General features: G+C 39.9%; 1 protein-coding gene across 1 annotated transcript; it reads right to left on the bottom strand.

Annotated features, from left to right (window-relative positions):
- Window positions 1-530: 530 nt before the first annotated feature.
- RAB4A (RAB4A, member RAS oncogene family) lies at window positions 531-19,604 on the bottom strand. Its single transcript, XM_051614962.1, has 8 exons — window positions 19,400-19,604; window positions 11,897-11,977; window positions 10,640-10,754; window positions 9,079-9,141; window positions 7,758-7,912; window positions 6,724-6,819; window positions 5,148-5,308; window positions 531-3,853 (listed from the first exon to the last, which is right to left on the bottom strand). The coding sequence occupies exons 1-7, from the start codon at window positions 19,428-19,430 to the stop codon at window positions 5,193-5,195; spliced, it is 657 nt and encodes a 218-aa protein (XP_051470922.1). The 5' UTR covers window positions 19,431-19,604; the 3' UTR covers window positions 531-3,853; window positions 5,148-5,192.
- Window positions 19,605-23,196: the final 3,592 nt, after the last annotated feature.

Below are 23,196 nucleotides of genomic sequence, written 5' to 3'. Positions count from 1 at the left end.
TTTAAGGACTTAAGGGAGCTATGTACTTTTAAGCCATAGGCATCCTAGCTGAATACAAAGAATGGTTAAGAGATGGGTCAGCTGTGACTTGCCTCAGAGCCTGGAGAATTCTTAAGCACAAATGCATTCTGTATTTCCCCTTGCTTACTGCTGTAAAGAAGCTAAACTTCTGAAGCCACCTTCTCTAAGAGATCTAGAAAGATCCATCTCAGACACAAGGAAAGTAAGTGCACCTTTGCAGCCATGACTTCTCAAGGGCACGCAAAAGGGATGTTCCTCTAAGGGGGTGGCAGCAGGGGTGTTGCAGGGTTGGGGCCCTCCCATGTCAGGGTGATGAGGCCCTGCTCCTGGGAAACAGTGAAGCAGTCCAGCTTCTTTAGAATCTGCTGCTGCTTTCCTAGCCCCATACTGTCTGTGCAATGAATTTATCAGAAGAGTTTTTCTAAGACCACCTAACACTTGTCATGTGTTAGACTTCACTTAGCAGGCAAAACCTGTACAAGTAAATAGAATTTGTTGTAAGACACCTAGAAAATCAAGGAAGATTCTTTATTGGGTGCTAGATACAAGCATTAAATGAAATAGTGTAGGCCAACATACTGATTAAAAGGCAAGACATAAGCTTTAATAAGACATTTAAATCTTTGAAAGGTCTGAACAGCTAAAGCTCCACATCCAATAAATCTTAGGATATAGGTACCCAGTATTATTTTGTGTAAGTCTCCAAGCCATCTTGCTTTGGTAAAGTAAGAATTTTATGCTAAAAACATACAATTTAACCTATTTATCATTTAATGTATAGGTGAGCTAAGTTTGGTTTGCTGTTATCAACTATAATGCTAAAGCTTAAAATCTATTCCAGGGCTGTAATTGGCATGATGTTTATTTTTAGAAATAAAAAACCCTCAGAGGAGAAACAGTAAAGAATATAGCTTGCACTGGTGAGAGCTATTGCTTCCAACAGTATTTCCCTCAGGATTTGCCAATTTAGAAAGTTTATTTTTAAAATATAGGATATGCAGCGTAAAAGGTTGCAATACTACAAAACATGCACATTAACTTGGTTAATGTGTATATGGTAAGGATATACATTAAAAAAATTGTAAAAACAATGTAAAAACTCCTATAATGATGCTATTATTTCCTTCCAGGTAGGAAGGGAACAGGTTAAGACACTTGGTTACAGAAAGAATAAAACTATGCCTACTACTTCTTAACCACAGACACCTGACCAAAATTATTTTAAGAATCAAGTATAGAAAAGAGGTCAGTCATATATGTAAAGGAAAAAGGACAGGAAGAAGTACAAGGAAGTCCCTGCCAAACCCCTAAAATTTTTATTTAAAAGCAACAGAATTAAGTAACAATCTCCGACTCCTTTCATCTGCTACTGTAATAATGGAAAGAAGTTTTGATCAACAGGCAACACCACTTCAACCATTAACAGTGACAGGAGAGAGACTTTAAGCTTGACTTGTGCTGTGTCCCAGCTGGGAAGTGCATACTCAGCATTTGCTTATTAGATTGTAAAACTGATTTGAGGTTTTGAAACCAACACCTTTCCCTCCCCAGCTCTGGCAGAAACACAACACATCTCAGTTAATAATATACCATTTGGATGGGTGGATGAGACAACTGCATCCAACATCTACTTCCCAGGACCTATTTTAGGTAATTACTTCCAGTTCTGAGTAGTGGAAGCCAAAATAAATTGAATGAGGATTAAGACTGGTAAGTTTAGTTGGAGTTCTTTGATGTTCTAGTAAATGCACAGTTAAGGTGCTTCAAAAAATACTTTACACACTTGCCAGGAAGAGAATACACCTTGGGAATGACTGTTGTTGGTTATGCAATACACCCAATCCAATATAACAAAATACGTTCTCTCTCTCTCTCCTATGTAAGTCTTTGGACCCAACAGCCTTTTTAGAAGTAAAGCTAGGATTTTCAACTACAAAGCGCTAAATTCCTTTTAATTCAAAGATGACCTAAGGTGTGTAATATTCAGATAAGCATACATTTGAACCAAAAATGTCAAGATGAAAGAAATGGTTTTAAACTCAATTCTAATTCCATGAAAGATGGGTAGCATTCTTCCTTTGCTCTTGTGCTTTAACTGCCCTCTAAATTACAGCATCAGTTCACTTTTCTGATATAGTTTTTTAAATGTGCATTTGACAAGTGACCCTTCAATATAAAAGATTCACATATAGAAAATAATACAGCATGTTTGAACTGGGAATTTCAATACTGAGTTTTGATCAAATTACTAATTGTGTTAATTTACACTTCCTAGGAGCCATCCCATTTCTAGTTATACAAGTAATTAGTTATTTCCATCAGAACAAGTCTAATTGCCCCCCTTAGCTGGTTGAGCTTAGCTACCTCCAGGAACACAAGCTTAGTTCTGCAGCTCCTTCTCTGGCAAAACAAAAGCCACAGGTCTCTTAGCTGATCAGTTGTCATGGCACTGTAAAAAATCATATGCAATACTTGTGGTTTGGTCTTTCCCCCTTGGACCCTGAACCCTTGAACCTTGAATGAGGACAGGCTTCCTAATCTCCTGCTCTGTGCCTCTTTGCCACAATAAAAAAGAGGGCAGAAAATAAAGTCTGAAATGGGTGTTTTAACGTATTTTTAAAAAGTATCAATACCAAGGCTCACATTCACCTTGATGAGTTTCACAGGAAGAAAAAAAACAAGTAGTATGCTTGTTTTTTTTCTTTCCATCATGGGGTCTCCTGGGGTCAATGTGGGAAGCCTACAGTGGATTCACATGAAGTTCAAAGGTAGAGCTCCAGCAAGACAGACTAAGTTCCCAGTTTTAAAATCTAATTTTAAAATTTAAGTTCCTGTACATAAGTACATAATCGTACTTTACAAATGTTTAAGAAGAAAAAATACTATTTTGAATTCCATACATACATACAGGATACTTCAGAAGAACACATTTTGGTTCAGTGTGTACCTCACCAGAAATGCTTCAACAGAGATCATATTTCCATGGCTAATTGCTCTGGGATAAGATGTTAGAACCCCTACTGTGATAATTCTCCATAAGCCCATGCCCCTGCCCTAGAATTACAACACACAGAGATGCACAGTTCTGTTCACAGATACATTCCACTTCCATGATGCCAGTGCTACACAAAACATCAGGACCAAGAAAAGAAATTTAAGTCAGTCAACAGCCAACTGAGAGACTTAAAAGAGCTTCAGAAGTTATTTCAGAACCGTGACAAAATAAGATAAGCAAACATCAATAAAAACTACTTTTCCAACTTATTATTAAACACAGGTATGGGTCCTAACCATATGCTAAGAATCAGTCATGTCAACAGCTTGTTAGAATGTGGCCAACTAATTAGGAAAAAATAAAACAATAATCCCTCACTGACAGTGCCAGTGGTTTTGTAATTCAGGTCATAAATATGAACTATTGTGCAACAAACAAACATGACAAAGCCTACCTCAGTTAAGTTTGTTTATATGATAAAAAAATAAAATATTAAACTGCTCGTAGTGCAACATTCTATCAGCATACATAAGTATACCATGCTTTGTAAATTTACTGTTACAGTATTTACAGTATATAGCAATGCTTTAAACTAGAGGTGAAAGAACAAAAATAGGCAATGGAAAAAAGTTTACATACAGGTGTGAGTCTTAATACTGTCCACCTAATTATCAAGTTCACTTGGCAGACACTTGTGTCACATGAACATTCCTGCCCCACACCACACCTCTCTGTCAGCAGTGGTCTGCTCTGTTGGTAGGTAGTCGAAAGATGTTTTTAAAAACCGTATAGCCTTCAAGCTTTGTCTGTTTCTTCAAACATCATTTGCAAGGACAGCTGTAAAATACACAAGAACTCCATCAATTATCTTCATCCCATCAATCTGAAAGCTCAGCTCTTGAAATAAGATCAATAACTCTTCACTCTTGCAGAGCTGTACTGCAGATGGACTAAATTAATGCCCTCTTCCAGCAGTCTCTTAGTTGGAGTATATTTTATGGGAGGAAAATAAGGGAGAAAATCAGTTCAAGAATTCCTATCCATTATTTAAAATTCTGTGCTCTTGACTGGGTGCTAAGATGCCAGAATACAGAAAGAATTATGAGAACAGAGACTGATGTGCTTCCTTATTTAACGTTCTGTAAAGCTTCTGCTGGTGAGCTCAAAGTGATGAAAAATGAACTCAGTAAAAATGCCGTAACTAGGCTTGCACTACTTGTTTGCTATCACTGTCCTTGTAATAGAGAAATAAAGATTAATTATATCAGAATAATTACATAGCAATTCCTTAATTACTCTCACTGAGTGAGAGAGAAAGGACTGTTTATCAGCTGCTTACATACTGCAAGGAGTTAAGTAAAATCCATGAATATAGAGAGATGTCTTAAGGACAACTTTTTAGAAGACTGACTAACCCCCAAGCTGTTCTTGGGAGCAGGTTGTGTGACTTTCAGGTCTCTTCCCTTATCACTGCTAAAGGGAAAAATCTGTTTCTCACTTCCTCCGAAGAATGTCTTTGGAAGATTTTAGAAAGCTGCACAGCCATCCCATAGGCTGCAGCAGCCCTGGAAGAGCTACTTCAGATGGCAACACTGCTTAAGCAGCAAACACTGCAATTCTCCTGCTGACATTTCTGCTCATAGCAGACAGGAATCAGGACCACTTTGGCTGATTTTAGGTGGGAAAAAAGAACGAGTCTGAAATCCAGTATTACCTTTAATTTTCAACTCTCAATCTTTAAATTTTGTATTTTCAGAAAAGACTATATAATAGCTTTTGACAAGATAGTGCACCACAATATAACATAAATGAGTCACCTTCTCTGCAGTGCACTAGGTAACTATTGGGGCAACAATGTATGTCAGGAATACAGAATTTTTCAGTGTTTTCCACAACATTACTCAGACTAAGCAAAGATCTGTAAATACTCAGTAAGAGCACTAGTCTTGCTTTAGTGGGCAGACTGTAGAAGAAAAATCAATATAAAAAATAAATCAATTTTACTGCACATTATTTCACTATATTCTATGCTACTCCACAGGCTAACTGTGAAAAAGCCAAGTACTTGATACAGCACATTTATGAAATATAGTAATTTACCCAACACCCTGAGATTTTTTTGTAACCTTACCTTCTGTATCTAAAGTGAGTATCTGGGAATTTGCATTTTGTTTCTTTAACACCCACATTCTTGAGCACTTTGTGCTTGTGCTCTACGTGGTGATCTCAACTGTCTCAAGGCAGCATCTCCATACTGAATACCTGAGCCCATTCTTTCTGGGTCCAGTTCTCCTGATGAGAAACAAAATGGTCACAAGAAGATAGATGGATCACTTGCAAATAATACATTACAATTTATCTGATAATATTAGATTTTTTAAAAAAAGCTAATTATGTTCTCCTCTAGATACGGAGAGATCTATTGCAATTCTGTTTACTTTTAGGAAATTCCATTTACTTTTAGGCAATTCCAAACCTGCATAATTTTCTCCTATAATTTAAACTGTGTGCCCTTAATCGTAACAACAAAGCAGTTTGTCTGAGTTAAGCTGCAACAAGAAACATATCTGCACTAACTACTTCCAACAAAGGAAATGTCCAAAATGTTTTGTGCAAACACAGTTAAGAAACACCTGCTTTCAGAGACTAATATACAAGGAGATACCAAGCCAAACAAAAATGGATCAATCTGATAGCAGGATTCCATAAAGCACAGTCCCTGGAGGAAATTACCTCAACCCTCCCTACTTCTGGTATCCATTTCTGCCTGCTCCATACCCTGTGCCTTCAGAAATGTTCTAATGGCTGTATAATGGACTGGCCAAGATTAGATACATTTAGTCTAAAAAAAACCAACCAAACACAAACCCAAAACAAAGAATCCCTCTGAATAATTCAGATCACTGTTTGCTTGCTTGTTTAAAATAAAAGCTGCTGTTTGGCATTGATTTGATACAGTAATCAGGAAACTCCTACAAAAACCACCATATTCATTTAGTCTAAAAAAATTGTGTTTGGCATTCAAAATATGTAGTTATAGTCTAAGACAGATTTTTCAATATGGCAAATAACTTGAAACTTTGAAGATATCAAACAACTAGAAAATAAGAGAGAAAAACTGGAATGCAAATTAGCTGTAATGACACCTAACACTTAGAAGCCTGTCTCAAATAGAAACCTGCCCACTTGTGCTGAGCAGCTTATGGTATATTTCTAGATCTGCAAAAGTAAAAATGGTTTCAACCAAGAGGCAGGAAGGTCACTTCTAACACAGTTGCTAGGAAACATCCCTGAAATTTTTGGTATTATTGTTCAAATTCTCTTTACTGTATTTCCTGCTACATATGAGAAGCAGAATAAAAGTTATGTCTGCTCTGATATTAGGTTTTTATTCTGCATTGGTAAAACTGTCTGATGTTAGGCTTGATGTTTTTGGGGACACAGTAACCGAACAGAATGCACAGCCTACACTCAGAGCTGTGTAAAAACAACCACAAATCACACCACTTCCCTTTTAGATATACAGATCTAACTTAGATGCCCATCCCTATTAAAACACGTGGGAAGCAGCTATAGAACAAATGGGCTCTTTTTTGGTTCTCTGGGTTGATTCTATCAGAAGACTTTGAATGGCAGTATTTTCACATGTACCTTCATTTTTCAGGAAAAAACCCACAAACATTAAAATAATATAAATCTCGATTTACCTGATTCAATTTTATTGAGTATTTTTCTTGCACACTGTACAAAGGCCTCTTCAACATTTTCCCCTGTTAGTGCACTTGTTTCCAAGAACATCAGCTCTGCATTTGACACCAGAAAAACAATCTCAAAAGCAAGTCTGGAATATCTGATCTAGTAATTCAAAGCATGAAAGCTAGAAACAATAAACATTTTATTAGAGGAGAACTATTGTCAAATAGTATGGTCCAGGTAAACTAGCTTTTGACAGCAAAACCACAAAAAACTTCCTCTGAAATTTATACATTAAAACTACAAAGTTGGAATATAAAGATAATAATCTGGGCTGTGTATGCAAATTAGCACATTAAACCAACTAACTTTATATAGTTCCCCATAAATAGAAAGTTATAAGTAAAAGGACAGCCTGCAGCCGCAGTTGGTAGAACATACTATTTCTAATTGATTTATAAAAGCAAAATTAGATTTTACTGATGGCACAACTGCAGCACAGATACTAAAACTGGATTTAACCACCACAGAAATGTCTCCTCAGACTGGAAATTCTGAATACCACAGACCAGGCAATAGTCCTCTGAATCCATGCCATGCACTGAATTCAGTTCCCCCCCGCCGAGTAAAACTCATTGCTCCCAACTGCAGCACATTCCATCCAACCCTATAGATTATATTCTATAATTTATAGAATCTGTAAGATGCTGAAAACTAGGAAATTGTGCTCTTCATTTCCTCCTTAGCCCTTTGGCAGCAAGGTAGTACCCTAAGTTGTATTACATTCCCTAGGGAATACATCTCCACGAAGAAGGCATTACTTAAGTAGCAGCTGCAACTGGAAAAATTGCTAGTAGTTTGACTTAAATAGTACATGTACTTCTCGCTGCAGGCCCTCTCCTCTCCCTATGCCTCATGTTCTGGCAGAACTCTCTTTTCTGTAGATATCTGACAAGGTACAGTGGACAAAATACTCCCCAGCTGCACAAAAATTAATTTTAAGTATTAAGCATCTTTGAATAACTAATGAAGATTTTGTACTACTTACCATTTTCTTGTGCAAACCGGGATGCTTCTAAAAAAGTAACTTCACGATCTGCATCAAGATCCTTTTTGTTTCCACACAGTATTATCACAATATTTTGACTTGCTAACATTCTTGCATCTGTCAACCAATTAGTAAGTGCGTTGTAGGTTTCCCGGCTACGTAGAAAATGACATCCTTTATTAGAATGCATTCATTTCTAGTGAACAAATCACTGAACTAAATCTCAGAAAGCAAATCTGTATTTGTGGCAAACCACAAATTGCTGCTAGTCAAGCAAGTCACCTACACATCTCAATGTACCAGCTATGAACTGGGAAGAGTATCAAGTTCCTTCATGAAACTATTTAAAAACTTGAAAGTTTTTAAAAAGCAAGACAAGATCAACTACAATATATAAATAAATACGCACAATAATAAAACACCCTGTTAATGTGCAAAGGCAAAATTTTAAGTGCTAATCTAGCTTCAGCCTTTTGCAAATGAAATTTTGGGATGACAGAATGAGTTACTGTTGAACATGGAATTCAACCGGTACTTAAGTTTCAGGTGGGATTGTAAGACTTTACCACACTTGTGGAGAATTGTGTGCCTGAAGTTTCTCATTTGTGTCAAGAGCAATAATAGTGCAGGCAGTTACACTGCACACCCCCGTTAATCGTGATAGTGGTGGTCAGAGATAAAGCCTTCAAGCAGCAGGATTGATGCATGAGTCTAACTGACCTTAAGCACACAAAACAGATTTCACAAACTGCCCAGTGAGCACTCCACTCACAGGACAAAAAGCAACAGATCTAGCAAATCATCATTGACCAACACAAAAATTCTCTGACAAGTATCAGTCAATGGTGGCCAGGAAAAAAAAGGGAAATGTGTCATGGTAAGTTATTCTACTGGCTACCTATAATATTGAAAAAAAAGATGGAGAGAGAAACAGAATTTTGAGCTATAGTTAAGGAATGGGAATAATACAGTTCAGGTAGAGCTACCTTCTCCAGAGGATGACCTATTACAGAAAAGTGCCTGAAGTCTGCTCTTAGCTTCTGCTGCAAGGCTTCCTGAGTGAGTGGTTGCATATAGTCCACTGTGATTAGAAGAGCTACTGGTCGGCCAGTCCTCCCTTTGAGACTGTTCACATTTATGATATCCATAGTACCTCATGTAAGCAAGTTCCAAAACTTAAATACAGACTAAAAAAGCAATACTTTTTACTATTTTCTTTTCTTCCTGTCCATTCTCTGTTAGAGGACTGGGTACTTGGGGGATCAATGTGTGTTAATTGTATCTGATAGTCTATAAGCAAAAGAGTTGCTAGCTTTCTTACCTGGTTATATCATAGACAAGCAGAGCACCTGCAGCACCTCTATAGTAACTCCTTGTTACAGACCTGAAATACAATTACACATGTACATCTACGTAGTATCTCCATTGTTTCAAATCTGCGTTAATAAAATGCAATCTTGATTACAAGACAGAATTTTAATTTACATATTTTAAATAAAGTGTATTTTAGACAACATTATCACCTGTGCAAGTGCAGATTACTGACAATTAGATTTCTAACAAAGCTTTTTCACTAAATATAGCTGTATAGGGATTCTCAAAGTCCATTATGACCAGTGTGCTGCTGAAGCTACAAGTTATCATAGTACACGGCCCAATAGAGAACTGGGAGCTGATGGTGATACCTATGGCATGAAAACAGCATCGTTAACTTATATTTGAACTCTCAGTAGTGAGGAGAGAATTAGCAAAGTAGCTGTCATTGAATAATTTAAGACTCTAAGTTGAAGAGGAAGAAGCAAGGAAAGCAAAGCAAAGCATCCTTCAAATGGTAGAGGAAGAAGAAAATAGACTGCTAAGTACACAGAGGCTGATCAGCCTTAAAAAGAATTAGATTATAAAATGCCACAGAAAAGAAGGCTCTGCAAGTCTGTGAACACTCTAAACTTGAAAGAGCAGAAGTAGCCTGAGCATCTGAAAGTATAGAGCCTTCAAGCTCGTCAGAATCCCAGGATACCTGGCCAACACACTGGAGAGATCTCATTAATACAGACTACATAGCACTGCCTAGCCTTGCCTAGTCATGGAGGTATGCAAATAACTTGTCTAATACAGGACATTTATCTGGATTCCTGCCCATGACTCAGACTTCTATCACTATAGCCACCTTTATAAACCACTGACCTCCACAATAAAACCAAATAATCCTCCTCAATATATAAAACTGTGATGTCCTTTTGATGGTAAATAGACTCAGGAATACATTAGATCTTTATTGAGTTTGATCTATGCCTCAGATGTATGACACAGTTAAAAAATAGCATTAAAAGTACATTAGTGGTTCTGATACAAATACACTGCTTTTTCTTCAAGAAACGGAGATCTCAGTCTTTGTAGAAGTGTGTTTAGCCAAACAAACTTAACAACTGATTTTTTCCCCCTCTAATAAAAAAATATATTATCAAATTGTTTGTTCTTATGCAGATTAACAGTCTACAATTTACTGGCATTTACTTATTCCAACCAACAGAAGGTCTTCTAAACATGGAGTTAAGCACAGGCAGTTAAAAAAGCATTCTGAGTCTGGCTGGCGAAGAAACTTTTAGCCATCTATTCTACTCACATACCTCAATTATCCCAGAAAATATCCAATGAAAAAAAAGGCAGACCCTCAGATCCTGCAAGTCAGCATTGATTTACTGAAAGCAATGGATCTATGTTGCTATGTCCAGCTTGGAAAACCTGGCCTAGTTAATAGTATGAAAGCAGACAAAATTCCCCTGACCAAGAAACTATGTGGACTTAAGAGCTGAGAGAAAATACCCAACACTCACAGCAATAATTTAATAACAAATATTTAATAAAACAATTGAAAAGGGTACCTGAATCTCTCTTGTCCTGCTGTATCCCATATCTGCAATTTTACATATTTACCACCAACATTTACGATCTTTGAACCAAACTCCACTCCTATAGTATGATTTGAGTCATCCTTGACTAAAAAAAGAAAAAAAAAGAAAAAGACTTATTTGAAGAATATTTAGAGTGAATACTTTAAACCTAATCCAACTTACATATAATCAAAACTCTTCAGTGTTCAAATCACAAGCTACTTCCTCAAACATCAAATTCAGTGTCACTAATAAGTCTACTGCCACAATGCAGAAATAAACATTCTTACACTTTTTGAACATCCTATTCAATTCAAAATTACTACTAGAAAGGCCTGCCTTAATAAAATCTTCTTCAGTTCCCATTAATAAACAACAAGACAATTTTTGGTTTTCACCTGTGTTTTCTAACATTTTGATGCCATTATAGTTAAAATGAATGAAAAAGCAGAACACAAAGATGGTCCTGCCCATAAATAAGCAAGAGCTACTTCTTCTTCAACGCACTAAGTTAAGATATTTGCTATATGTACAGTGTTGCTATCACAGATTCTCAACAATATACAACAGACCATAAGTGATGGTTCACAGAATCATGTAATGCTCCCTTGGTGATGGCACATTATCCAAGAGCTGTTCCTCAACAGATAAGGTGAATTATCATTCAGTTGAGAAAGGTAACGTTTGCCTTACAAGGCATTTAGAAACCTTTGTAAATCTTTTTTTTTGTTTAATCATGATGCTAAATGCACTACACAACAGGAAATTATTTTTTCTATAATCTATTAATCTCTAAATAACACAGAATGGAGTCTCTACCAGTATTTATCATAGAACATAGTCCTTAACAAAGAACATGGAGTGTCTATGTATTTAGAAAGAGTCTACATGTTGGGAAACTTAACTTCTAACAGGCTTTCTTTTCTTTCATCTGCTCAATATTTTTTTTAAAAGCTCCAAGCCCATACCTGCAAGGATAATGGTCACAAAAAAATAAATCTGTATTTTCATCAACAACCTCTTGTATTTAGTTGAGAGTAAACGAGAATACTGCACAATATCAAGCTTTTCATTAGAGAGAAACAGGGTGCAGTGAAGATTTACAGCCTAGTTCTGAACATAATTCTCAGTCAAAATCCTCATTTATACAAGCAAGAGGATCATAGGAACTTCCATACTTATGTAGCCAGCACCTTCATCTGTGGTACAAAGCAATGGAGAACTTTTACTGTGCTCACATATACTTACATTTCTTTTCAATAAATTGGTGTAGTAAACAGGATTTTCCAGTTCCAGCATTTCCTATGACCAAGAACTTAAACAGGAAATCTGAAGATTGAAAGACACACATACAAAAAACTGTTAAATTTATGCTCACATTTTTGTCACGAGACCACATACACAAGCCAGCTATTCTCTAGTAGCTGCTATTTCAAAGAGGAGGGAACAGCTGATAAAATTAGCAAACTAAAACAAATCTGAAGAATAATGCAATATACTCAACAGTGATGTTACAAAGTAAGAGCTAAGAATTCTAGTTGGTAACGGAGATACAAGAATGACAAGAGATGGAAACGGCTGAAGTCAGTTAAAATAGGCTGAATTACAGGTGTATGCTTGGCTTGTATTTCAGCAACCTCTTATAAGGTTATGTAAGCTATTAGCTATAGTCAGTACAAATGCCCTCTATAATAATGGGGCTTCTTAAAATCTATGGTTTTGTACTTACTAATTTTTTTACAAGTTTTATTCACATTAATTTGAACTTTTCTATCCTAACTGCTTACTACTCATACTTTGTTTTAATACTTGTGAAGCTGGAACAGCTACAATATTTACAGGCAAAAAGTAATTTTTATTCTGGGATGGCTGCTTTCATATTTTTTCCACATGCTAAACTAAGATTCAGATACTTCTATCACATACCTATTTATGAACCATTTACATCAGTATTCATTAGTAAAATCTGTAATCACGATTTGTGATCCATTTGTATTGTTTTAACAGTTGTGTATAATGCTTTAATACCACCTCCTCAGATCTGCTTTCAGTGTGGCTAAAGACTGAAAAAAGCTTCCTTCTCTTACCACTCTCAAACATATACATTGAATTAGAAAGTTTACAATTGCTTCCCCTAATATACAGTCATCAAGCTAACCTTTACAACCCCTGAAAGATTCACAATATATTTTTCAACCACCGGCAGCTTTTTTTACCATAATCTTTATTACTTTATTGCACAGTTTCTCTTCTAAACATAGCAAGTCTGCAGAAGCATGCAATGAGAGGGATTAAGTTTGCAGTATCAACAAAAGAAAAACCTAACATTAACTTCATTAGCAGTGATCAGAGCTGCCAAATGAGTTACACATTGGCTGAGGAGATGGCAGAATAAAAAAAAACCCTACGCAATGCTAAGTAAGACAAAATACCAATATGTTACTCTATCAGAATCTCATTTGAGTCTTTAGTCTTACAAATTGAATTGAACATGCACACAAATCTATGTGCTCATCCATTTCATGCAGAAATTATTTGTTATGGTTCATCATGAACACCTCCTAGCAGTGGTAAAAGCAACAAGGAATTTTCTCATGTTGTAAGAAAATTCCCACTGTTGAAAAGTCACTAGCAACACAGGGCTATGAATCCTGGAAATGTCCACCATCTGTTGCCTTCACCTGACTTCCAAATTTTATTCATATTGAAAATGAGGTAGTATTTTACCAAGGAGATATATATATATTTTTTTTTTTTTGTACATTTTACTTTTGCATTATTTCCCTTGTTTCGAATGTTGCAACAGGCTTGGTATGGAGTCTGTATTCTACCCTTCCCAGAAAGAGATTGCTGCTTCTTGCTCACAAATACGACCATTTACACACTCAAGACATTCTGTTTCAAACTCCTCTCATTCTTCACGCCCCCACCCAGCTGTTCATGCTTTCTGGATGAAAAAATTAGTTACAAAAAGGATTTTGCTTCAGGTTGTGAAAATGGTGTGTGTTATCTCCTGCAAAGAAGGGTCCTTCATGTCATCTCAACTGCAAAACACGCTGAATGAGAACGCTTCATTCTATCTCATCTCCCTGTTATTATGAAATGTAAATACCATAAATAGCCCCAAAGTGTTACATTAAGAAAAACTCACCTCTGAGAGAAAGCCAAATTTCTCTTTTTTATGGACCAAATATAACTAGTTAGCTGCCTTTTGTACCTTCATGTATATTTAAGCTACTGTGGGTGTGTGTAATCTCACTGGTTTTACCACTTTCAGAGAGCTTCTCAAAGTGCAAGATGTTCTGAAACACAGTCACAAATAAAATAATCTGTTTCTGGTTTCTGCAATTTTTCAAAAAATCCAGTCAAAATTGGTTCTCCATGTATCTGGTGAATGCTGTTTGTCAGATTTTCTTGTTAAAAACCGCTACAAAATTCAAGTCTACCTTTCTTTTTTTTCTATGGAAGACTCATATTATTGACCATAGTATAACAGCTACTGTAAAAAAACTAAACCAGGAAAAGAGCAAAACCAAAACTCTTCCTACATTAATTTGCTCTGTGATTGTAAGCACTGGTCATTAAGCATGGTGCATGAAACCATGTTTGTGCAACCTACAAAACTATGAGGAACAGCAAACTTAACATGCTGCTCTGTTTTACACAGACCAGCTGTAGGCCAGTGAGAAATTGAGACCACTGGTGTCACTGTTACGGGCTGACTTGGAATAAGTTCAGAACAGCAGCGTATTTTTCCTGGGGTGTTTTAACAGCTTTGCATTTTACTCTGAAAGCAAGAGTGGTATTTGGGGATTTTATATTAATATCTTTAAATTGGTAACATGCTCTAACAGCACTTCATAATAGACTCCCAATTCTAACTGAGACTCTAGTGCACCAGACAACTTTAAAAGGTAATCTTTCCTACAAATAAATCACTTAGAAGCTGACTCACTGTCTGCTTACTTGGTTGACAAAAAATACATTTCCCACTGCCAAAATAGCAATAGATTTTCTACAATGAAACCTGAAACTGCAGTTATACTTCATTTGTTTACAGTACTGAAGAGAAACGTGTTTTAGTTTACCACAGAATGGAAATCCCAAAATCTTACCATAAAAAAATCAAAACCTTTCTGCACTAAAGAAGGCAACAATGTCTCCAAACACATACTGGTTCATAGAGCAAATTACACTTTTAAGTTACATTCACAAATATAACTGTGCTTCTATCAGTTTAAACTCCAACTTTAGGTAAATTTCTCAAAATAACAAATGGCCTTTTTTTTTTTCTTGTCCCTCCTTGCAGTTTATTAAATATGCAAAGTATTCCGTATTTCCTGAAATGTGTTATCCAGTGCTCGTGGATAAACTGTTAACATAAAAGCCTTTTATGTATTTACTCTTTGCAACTTCACCAAATGCAACCCATTCTAATGTTTGCGCTACTGCTTAATTGCTCCAGTTTTTCCTTTTGGCCTCCTCTTCCCAGAGGAGTTAAGTTACTTCATTCCAGTTAGCTGCCAAGCCTGTCATCCTAGAGAAGTTTCTCTTTTGAATTCTGTTGTTCCTCCCTCCTGGAAAAGCTGAAAAGCAACATCATTCAGATGTTACAAATGCTTGTTAGCATGCTGGTTACTGAAAAGGTCTAGAAAAGTTGAAGTACTTGGCCTCTAAATACGATCATCATTATACAGAAAGGATTGAGGACGAAAAATTAACTCTGTGCCAAAAGGAAAAAGGGTTACAAAACATGCACTAGAGAAAGCATAAAGGGATGAAGGGCAGCCCACCATGGCTGTTTAATGAAGTAAGGCAATATAAATAATCAGTTTACTCCCCTCTGTGAGCTACACGCATCACCTGATCCCAAACTGGGTAGGGTGTACAGGGAACAAAGCTTATTTTCTAGCATAGGTGAAAAGGAGTAAAACTGTGGTTCCACCCCAAAGATGCAACAGTAGCTAAAACTACAAGTTTAAGGGAGGAGGAGGGTGAGCTGAGAGGAAAGAAGGGAGACAATTGTGGCTTTGACTCAAGTACCAGCAAAAACAGATGGTTGATGGGGAAACCACCCCCAGACATCCAGCCTCCTCCTCTGACTTAAGTTTACTTCAGCAGAGGAATAACTGAACAGCTTCTGAGCTACTGCAGCTTAATCTCTAAAATAAAGCGAGAATTAAATTGTTTCTTATATGCTTGCTAATACAGAAGGGGGAGGAGAGGAGAAAGATCAAATTATATCCTCAAGCCATGCCCTCTAAGCAATAAAATCAGATTTGAAATAAACCAAAAGCCTGGGTCACAAATGCAGAGACCATCAGATATTTGGACAATTTGAATCAAATTGTCCAGAACGAAAGGAATATTTTTTTTTAATGGACAGAAAGACTAAACATTCTCTGACAATGACAAAGGTTGATAAACCCTTGTGACCAGTCTGCGAGTAGCAGATACTGTGGGAGAAAACACAGTGAAGTAGGGACTAAATAGATTTGACTGGAATCTTACATATCACATTTACTCAAAGGTAGCACAACCTTTCTTCTATCATCTAAAACCCAAAAGTTTTCTTACCTTTACATTTACCTATTAAGTGTAAGCTATTTTCATGTTAGTCTATATTTAGTGTAACACAAAGCCATGTACATTTTGCATTGGGAAACAGGAGAAAGCATGTAAGTGTTGTTAAATGGTAACTATCTGCAGACAGGACATTACATTTCAGAAAACTCGAGTTAAAATAATTTTCCTATGGAGAAGAGATTTGTTTCCAATGTTATAAGATAAAATTTTTAAAGAATGACCCTCTCCTCTCCCAAAAGCAGCAGGAAAATGTTATTTCCAAACTGAGTCTCAAAATTAATGGAGTTTTCTTCTATTCATGATTGTTTTGGTTTTGGCACTTCATAAGGGAAATAAATTGAAAAAGAGAAAACAGAAAAGAGATAAACAGATTAGAAAGCTAAGAACAGAAGATATAGAACTGATGAAATAGATCTACAAGACAGAAAATATGGATTGCAAACAAGTTTAGTGCCAAGGCTGTGAGTAGCTATATAGAAGGGTTCAAAAGAAGGAAGACACAAGAATCACAGTAAAGGACAGAAATAGTTGGGAAGACTAGGTGAATAGAAAAGGTTCATATCAGACAGAATTTGACAAAGAGAAAAGAACTCAGGGAAGAAAAGCAAGCAGGAAGAGATGCGTAAATTAACTGAGGTGGATAGTGAGGTATGATAGGTAGAAAGCACAGACCAGAACAGTGTCTCTTTATTTCTTATGGATTGAGAAAAATATTGAAAAAATACTCTCCTTTCAAAGGGAAGAGAAGTTGAAACCTCACAGCAAAAGTATAGTAATATAAAAGTCAGACATCAAAATGACATTGAAAAAAAGCCCCAAACCTCCAACCACCTTCCTGAGACTATGTTCATGGGGAGAAAAGCCTGAGGTTACGCAATTAGAATGGGTCATAATCCAGGTGATACGAAGAAAAATCCAGCTCATGAATAAGCGCCTACAAGGGCAGTAACTACAAGGATTCCAGCACTGAGCTGACCACTGATCTCAGCCACCAGGGGGAAACTGCCCTAATACTTCTGTCATCCTTGATGACCACTGTAACAGCTGGTCAGAAAACAGTTTGTGAGGACACTGAGCACATTAAATCCCAGAGAGTTCATCAAGCACACAAGATTTTATCACATCATACTGTTTACTTTGAACTGTCAATTGGGCTGCTAAATACAGGAACTGGACACTGCAAAATTAGGTATTGGTAACTGTCACAGTCAGAGATGATACTGCAACTATTAAATGTTATGCTCAACTTGGTTTTTGTTCTTCTGTCTACTCTAAACCTTGACACTCTAAAGTACTTCAGAGCTCAGAAATTTTGTAGCTTCTGTAAGAAGAGAACAAACACTGAAACTCAAAAGATAAACATACCAAAAAATTTAACAAAGAAAAGGAAAAGACGACAACAACTGCAAGCCTTCAATTTTAAGGGCTTGTTATCTAAGACATCAAAACAATTGGAAAGTATGGGCAGCTACAGTGGGCTTACAATTGCTATTTTGTATCACTGGAACAACCCAAGAAATGCTGAAATGTACTTGTTCAAGATACAATAATCTATTTAGCTTACTTACTATTACAGCATCACGAGAGAAGCACTGCTGAATTTCTGTCCATCATCTCTGGTTGTTTACTCACTCATTTGCTTAGAGACCACCAATCCCCCTACAAGACCAGCCAAAGCGATCCCAGTTCTTGATCACAAGAGTTCAGAGCATGAAGAATTATTTAAAATTTGCATCTAAATCAATGAAGCACACCTCTCTGGTTTCTATATGTAAGTTTTATATGTTTGAAGAAAGCATGAAAAAAATAAGCAGGGTCTTGATACCCTAGTGTTTGCACATCAAGGGCTGCCCCACACTTTTGCCTCATTCTGCCCCTTAGTTCCATGCATTTACTGTACAATGAAGCACTGATCAGTGGGAAAAAACATCTGCAACATAAGCACCAGTGACCAGGGTATTGAAAATAAACTGACTTACATAGCAGAAATAGTCAGGTCAGCCTACTAACAAGAACTCATGATGCCCATGCCAGCCTTCCTTGCAGATAGCAGAGTTGTTGTGTTCAATATGGCTGTAATTACCCAATCTATTCCTTATTTCAAGACTCTGGTTTAATTGCAAGAAAATGCAAGTCCAGCTCTATAAAGTCTGAACAGCTGCTGAGGAGAAGATATTGCAACTTATAAAGCTAGAAAATGACAAGTGAAAGGGTATTATCACAGTATTCAGTTCTGATCTTACTCTCCAACAACCTACCATACGGACCCTGGAAATGCTTACATTTGTGATAGCATTTTTAAATAGAAAAATATTACAGCACATCATGTTATGGAAAGGGGAGAAAAAGCAGACTGATTCAAGCAGACAGAACTGTTTCAAAGTTATAAAGAACTTAACCCTATTCTGTCACTTCCCGTCTCCTCCACCCAGCCAGCAACTCGAGCACCGACTAACTTTTTGACTTGGCGCTGCTCTGTGATGCTTCCCTGCAAGGAAGGCACTGACACAGCCCGTCAGCGCCCGCACTCCCGCTCCTGCCGATGCTTTCCCATCCACGCTAACACAGCGACACGTTAACGGGACATATTAACACGGTCACTAATCTTTGCCCCTCACCCTCCCTTCACAGTCGCTTCTTTCTGATGCTTGCACAGGTAAGACAACCGGGCTGAAACCGCACCCTGACCCGCAGAAGAACACCGTCTCCAGCGGAACCAACGCGCAGCTTCTCCCAGAGGACACGCGCTGCAACTTCCCGAATTCACGCCACCATAACAAGTGGTGTCCAAGCTCCCTCGCCCACATTTCGCCCACGCTTCGAGTCAGTACCTCCCCCCCACCAGGAAAGCCAGCGGTGAACGCCGCCCGCCGCGCCCCGGGGCGGGGGAGGCAGGGCCGGGACACGGCAGCGCTGCGGGGCAGGGGCACGGAAGGCAAGCCCCGCAGCCGGGGCAGGGACACCAGCCCGGCCTGGGGAACCGCCGCCCGCAGCTCCTCGGGCCTCAGCCCCTGCTCCGCCGCCTCCCTCCCCGCCCTGCTCGGCAGCGGCCGCCGGCCCGCTCCTCAGGAGGGGCAGCCCAGGCCCCGGCCCGCTCCCCCGCAGGGAGGAGGGGGAGGAGGGTCCCCCCGCCCCGCCCCGCCCCGGCCCGCCCCGGCCACCTACCGTAGGTCTCAGACATGCCAGCCTGCGACATGGCGGGGGCGGCGAGGCCCCCTGCCGCCCTCCTCCGCTGCCCGGGAGCGGTGCCGAGCGGCGGTGACCGAGCGGGCGGGCCGGGAGGGGACGGGAGGGCAGCGCGGGCAGCTCGGCTGGCCCGGCCCGGCCCGGCTCAGCCCCGCACCAACCGCCGCCGCTGCGCACGCGCCCCCGCCCCGCCCCGCCCGCCACCGGCGCGCGAGACCCGCCCTCCGCGCAGGCGCGGCGGCCCCGCAACACGGCGCACGTGCAGGGCGGGGCGGGGCGGGGCGGTGCCCGCCTCCGGCAACGCGGGCTCGTCATCCCGGCGCGCCCCTGCCGCTCCGGGGCGGCGGTGCCGGCGGGGCCCGGCAGGTCCCTTCCGCTCCTCCTGGGAAAGCCGGGCTGGGGAGCGGGGCTGCGGGGCAGGGGGTCCTGGGCAGGAGGGGTCCCCGGGGCCGGCGCGCCGTGTGCTTGCCTGCCGCCTGAGCCGCTGGCAGGGGGCATTCCCGGCTGGTGGGAACGCGAAGGTGGTTTCCCTGGCGCAGAGCAGTCCCGTGACCGTGCCCCCCGGGAGCCGTGCCCCCCGGGAGCCGTGCCCCCCGGGAGCCGTGCCCCCCGGGAGCCGTGCCCCCCGGGAGCCGTGCCCCCCGGGAGCCGTGCCCCGCGGCTCAGCTGGCGGCCCGGCGTGTCTGTGTGTCTGTGTGTGTGTGTGCGCCGACGGGCAGGGTGCGGGGCTTTTGTGAGGAGCTCCTGGCTTCACCATTGCTCCAGGATAGACGCCAAGGAAAGTCGGACTGTTGAACAAACTTCCTTCAAGGGCAATAGCCCTCGATTTGTATTACTTGTTTCTTTGGTGTCTTATTAACTGTGCTGTGATCCTGGTTAGCCCGGCAGCAAGGGGCACTAAGGCTCCACCACAACAGCCGGCCCATCTTTTCCCTGCCCAGGCAATACTTCCTGTGTGTCCTCCACGTCCTCTTCTCTGCCCGCCGTTTTAAAAATTCCATTTATGTTATTTCTGACTTTTTAATCTTGGTGCTCACAGCTACCCATTCTTTCCACTTCTACATCATCTTCCAAGATGTAGGGAAAACTGCCTGTCTGTCCCATCCATTTCCTTACACAATCTGTTGCCGGTCAAAGGTCACCTTTTAAGTTCCTATCTCTAATCAGTGAAACAAAGCTCATTGAGCCAGCACCAAGAACCCTTCAGAGAATTTGCTGATTATGCTCCATGTTGAGGATAGATACAGATAAACTTGCTACAGTTCTTAAAGAAACCACTAAACAGTAATTAGAGGTTATATACACAGGTTCCCAATGTTATTATAGCTCTGATGCGCAGAGAACACTGAGATCCAAAAATGTCACATGTGACCATTTCTCCAGGGTATGTGCTCTCCTTAGCACTGGAGGAAGCTGCCTTCACATGAGTCGAGTCCCAGGATATCACAGATGAAAATGTTGTGGCTGAAACCTGCCCCCCAAAACAGCATGTTCTGAGGCTGAAGTGGGGGACCTTTAAGAAATTGTCTCTCATGTCACTGAATCCCTGATTGATGTTGGCTATTTTTGGTCTGAAAACAAACAAAGCAACCAACCAACCCAACCAAAAGTTAAAAAAAACCAACAACAACGAACCCAAACAATCCCCAAAGGTTGGTTAACACAGAAGGAGACAGATTTTACTAGAATATTAAAAATATGTCACATTACGTCAAAAAGAGAACATGAAGGTTTAGCCATCTTGCACTGTGTAAACAGTACTTTAGGCTAAGAGACAGATCAGTCTTTTCAGATCTTGTTTTTATTATGTGGATCTTGCAAGATAAGCTTGCCTAAATGGAGGTTATAATTGATAAATATGTCACTCTGCTAATGGCACACTCCTCTGCTTCCAACCACCCTCTAAGATTAGTTCACATGCACATGCCAATAAAATACACAAAAGCTGTAAAACTTTCTAGAAAAGCTGTCACTAACACTAAAGAGGGAGATGGAGATAGGAAGAATGGAAGACAAGACAACAAGAGATTGTTGGATGGTGTGTTTCAGTATTTTTGCTTTATAGGGAAAATTAGAACAACAGCTACAATTCAAGAAAGACTGCACTATGTTAAAGAGCACATAGCTGATGCCTCCATGATTTGAGAACATAGGGTACTGTGTAAGACCATTATTTTCTGAATAACCAAAAAAAAAAAAAAAAGAATAGCTAGATCTGACTTCATTGGCTTCCATCTTGAGTGTGAAGGTGAAGAAAACCAAAAGTCAAATGTTTAATTTATCTTGTGATCTATGGTATCTGTTGTTTACACCTTCTAGAACCTTCTGGGCCATGTAAAACCAGATATATTATGTCAAATTCTGTGTGCAGATCAGGCATTTAAATACTATCGTTTGCTCCCCATGTCAGTTCCACCACAATCATTGTGCCTATCATTGGTTGTGGTTGTGAAATTGCTGCCCAGAAAGCCATGCTGTGGTTTCTCTAAAAATCCTAATCTAATTTTTTACCAGTTTTTACTAACCAGTGTATCCTAATATTACTGTCTGACACCTTAGTAATGGAAGAAGACCAACAGGATCTCCTCAGAGCTAAACTCAGGATGGCGTATTCTGTGAAAGCTCTTTCTTCCAAATAAATAACCCGACTTGTAGGGCTTTGCAGGTTTGGATGCAGCTTTTAATGAGCTAGCACTGCAAGTGGCCAGATCCTTCTGTTTTCCTTTGCCGTACTCCAGGGAAACAAAGTTCAGTCTGGACCTGAAGTTGGGCCGTGTCATGGATTCACCTCCGCTGCGGGCTGAGGGCTTCTGGCCGGGGCTGGGGGGGCAGCTGAAGGTGAGCCGGGCTATCCCTTGAGAGAGTGGTGGGGCAAGCCCGGGTTCGGTCTGAAGGTGGCACTACAAGGCCGTGTGTGGCGGGCAGGGCACTACACGTATTTTCTGTGAATGACGGCTGTGTGGCGTGCAGTTCAGCCTGAGGGTCTGGGGTCGATGTCTTCTGCCGCACTTTCTTGTGTGCTGAATGTGGAAAGTGACTCGGTGTGTGTGGAAGCTGCAGGCTTCAGCTGCATCTGAAGCAGTAATGGATTTGGCTCCAACAAGCCAAATGAAATATGAAGCTAAGTGATGGATACTCTGAGCTTTCTGTGACCTCCCTGTACTCGGTGTCACTGGCTTGCTGACTTGATCTGAAAACAACTGACATCATCTGAACACCAGCACCTTCAGCTTCCACAGAAGCTGTTGCTGCCCTTGAACATGCTTTTCAGTTAATGTAATTGCTGTTATTACAGGTTGGATACTTTTTAAACTAATGGGCTAGTCCCTCAGCTGTTAGTCCAGAGTGATGGAAGCCAGTGAAGAAGGTGACTGTGAAGGTACATTGCTGCTATAATTGAACTCTTTATCTCACCCCATGGCAAACTTTTCCAAGAATAGATACAAACTCCGCAAGCTACACTACTGTGCTGGCAACTGGTGGTGACCAGAGCCTGGCATGACTTATGCTAGCAAAGTTTTTCCCTTTATCACACTCTCTTCACCAATAGTAGGAAGAAGGCAGCCACACTGTGTAACCTGGTATTTGTGAAGAGTCACCAGAGGCTTAGATAAGCTCATTTTAGGAAAGCTTCATGCTATACTGCAGAAAGACAGATTCACCCTGATGCAGTATTGGGTACTGTCTCTTTTGGTCTTGCAGAACTCTACATAACATTTTTAGGTGTTTTGTGCAGGGAAACATATTAACACATATTTACTGGCAAAAAGGTACAC

This window comes from Apus apus, chromosome 3 (genome assembly GCF_020740795.1).
Source record: "Apus apus isolate bApuApu2 chromosome 3, bApuApu2.pri.cur, whole genome shotgun sequence".
Classification (NCBI taxonomy): Eukaryota; Metazoa; Chordata; class Aves; order Apodiformes; family Apodidae; genus Apus; species Apus apus.
The sequence above is the reverse complement of the archived record's forward strand: the minus strand, read 5'-3'. Positions and strand labels throughout refer to the sequence as shown.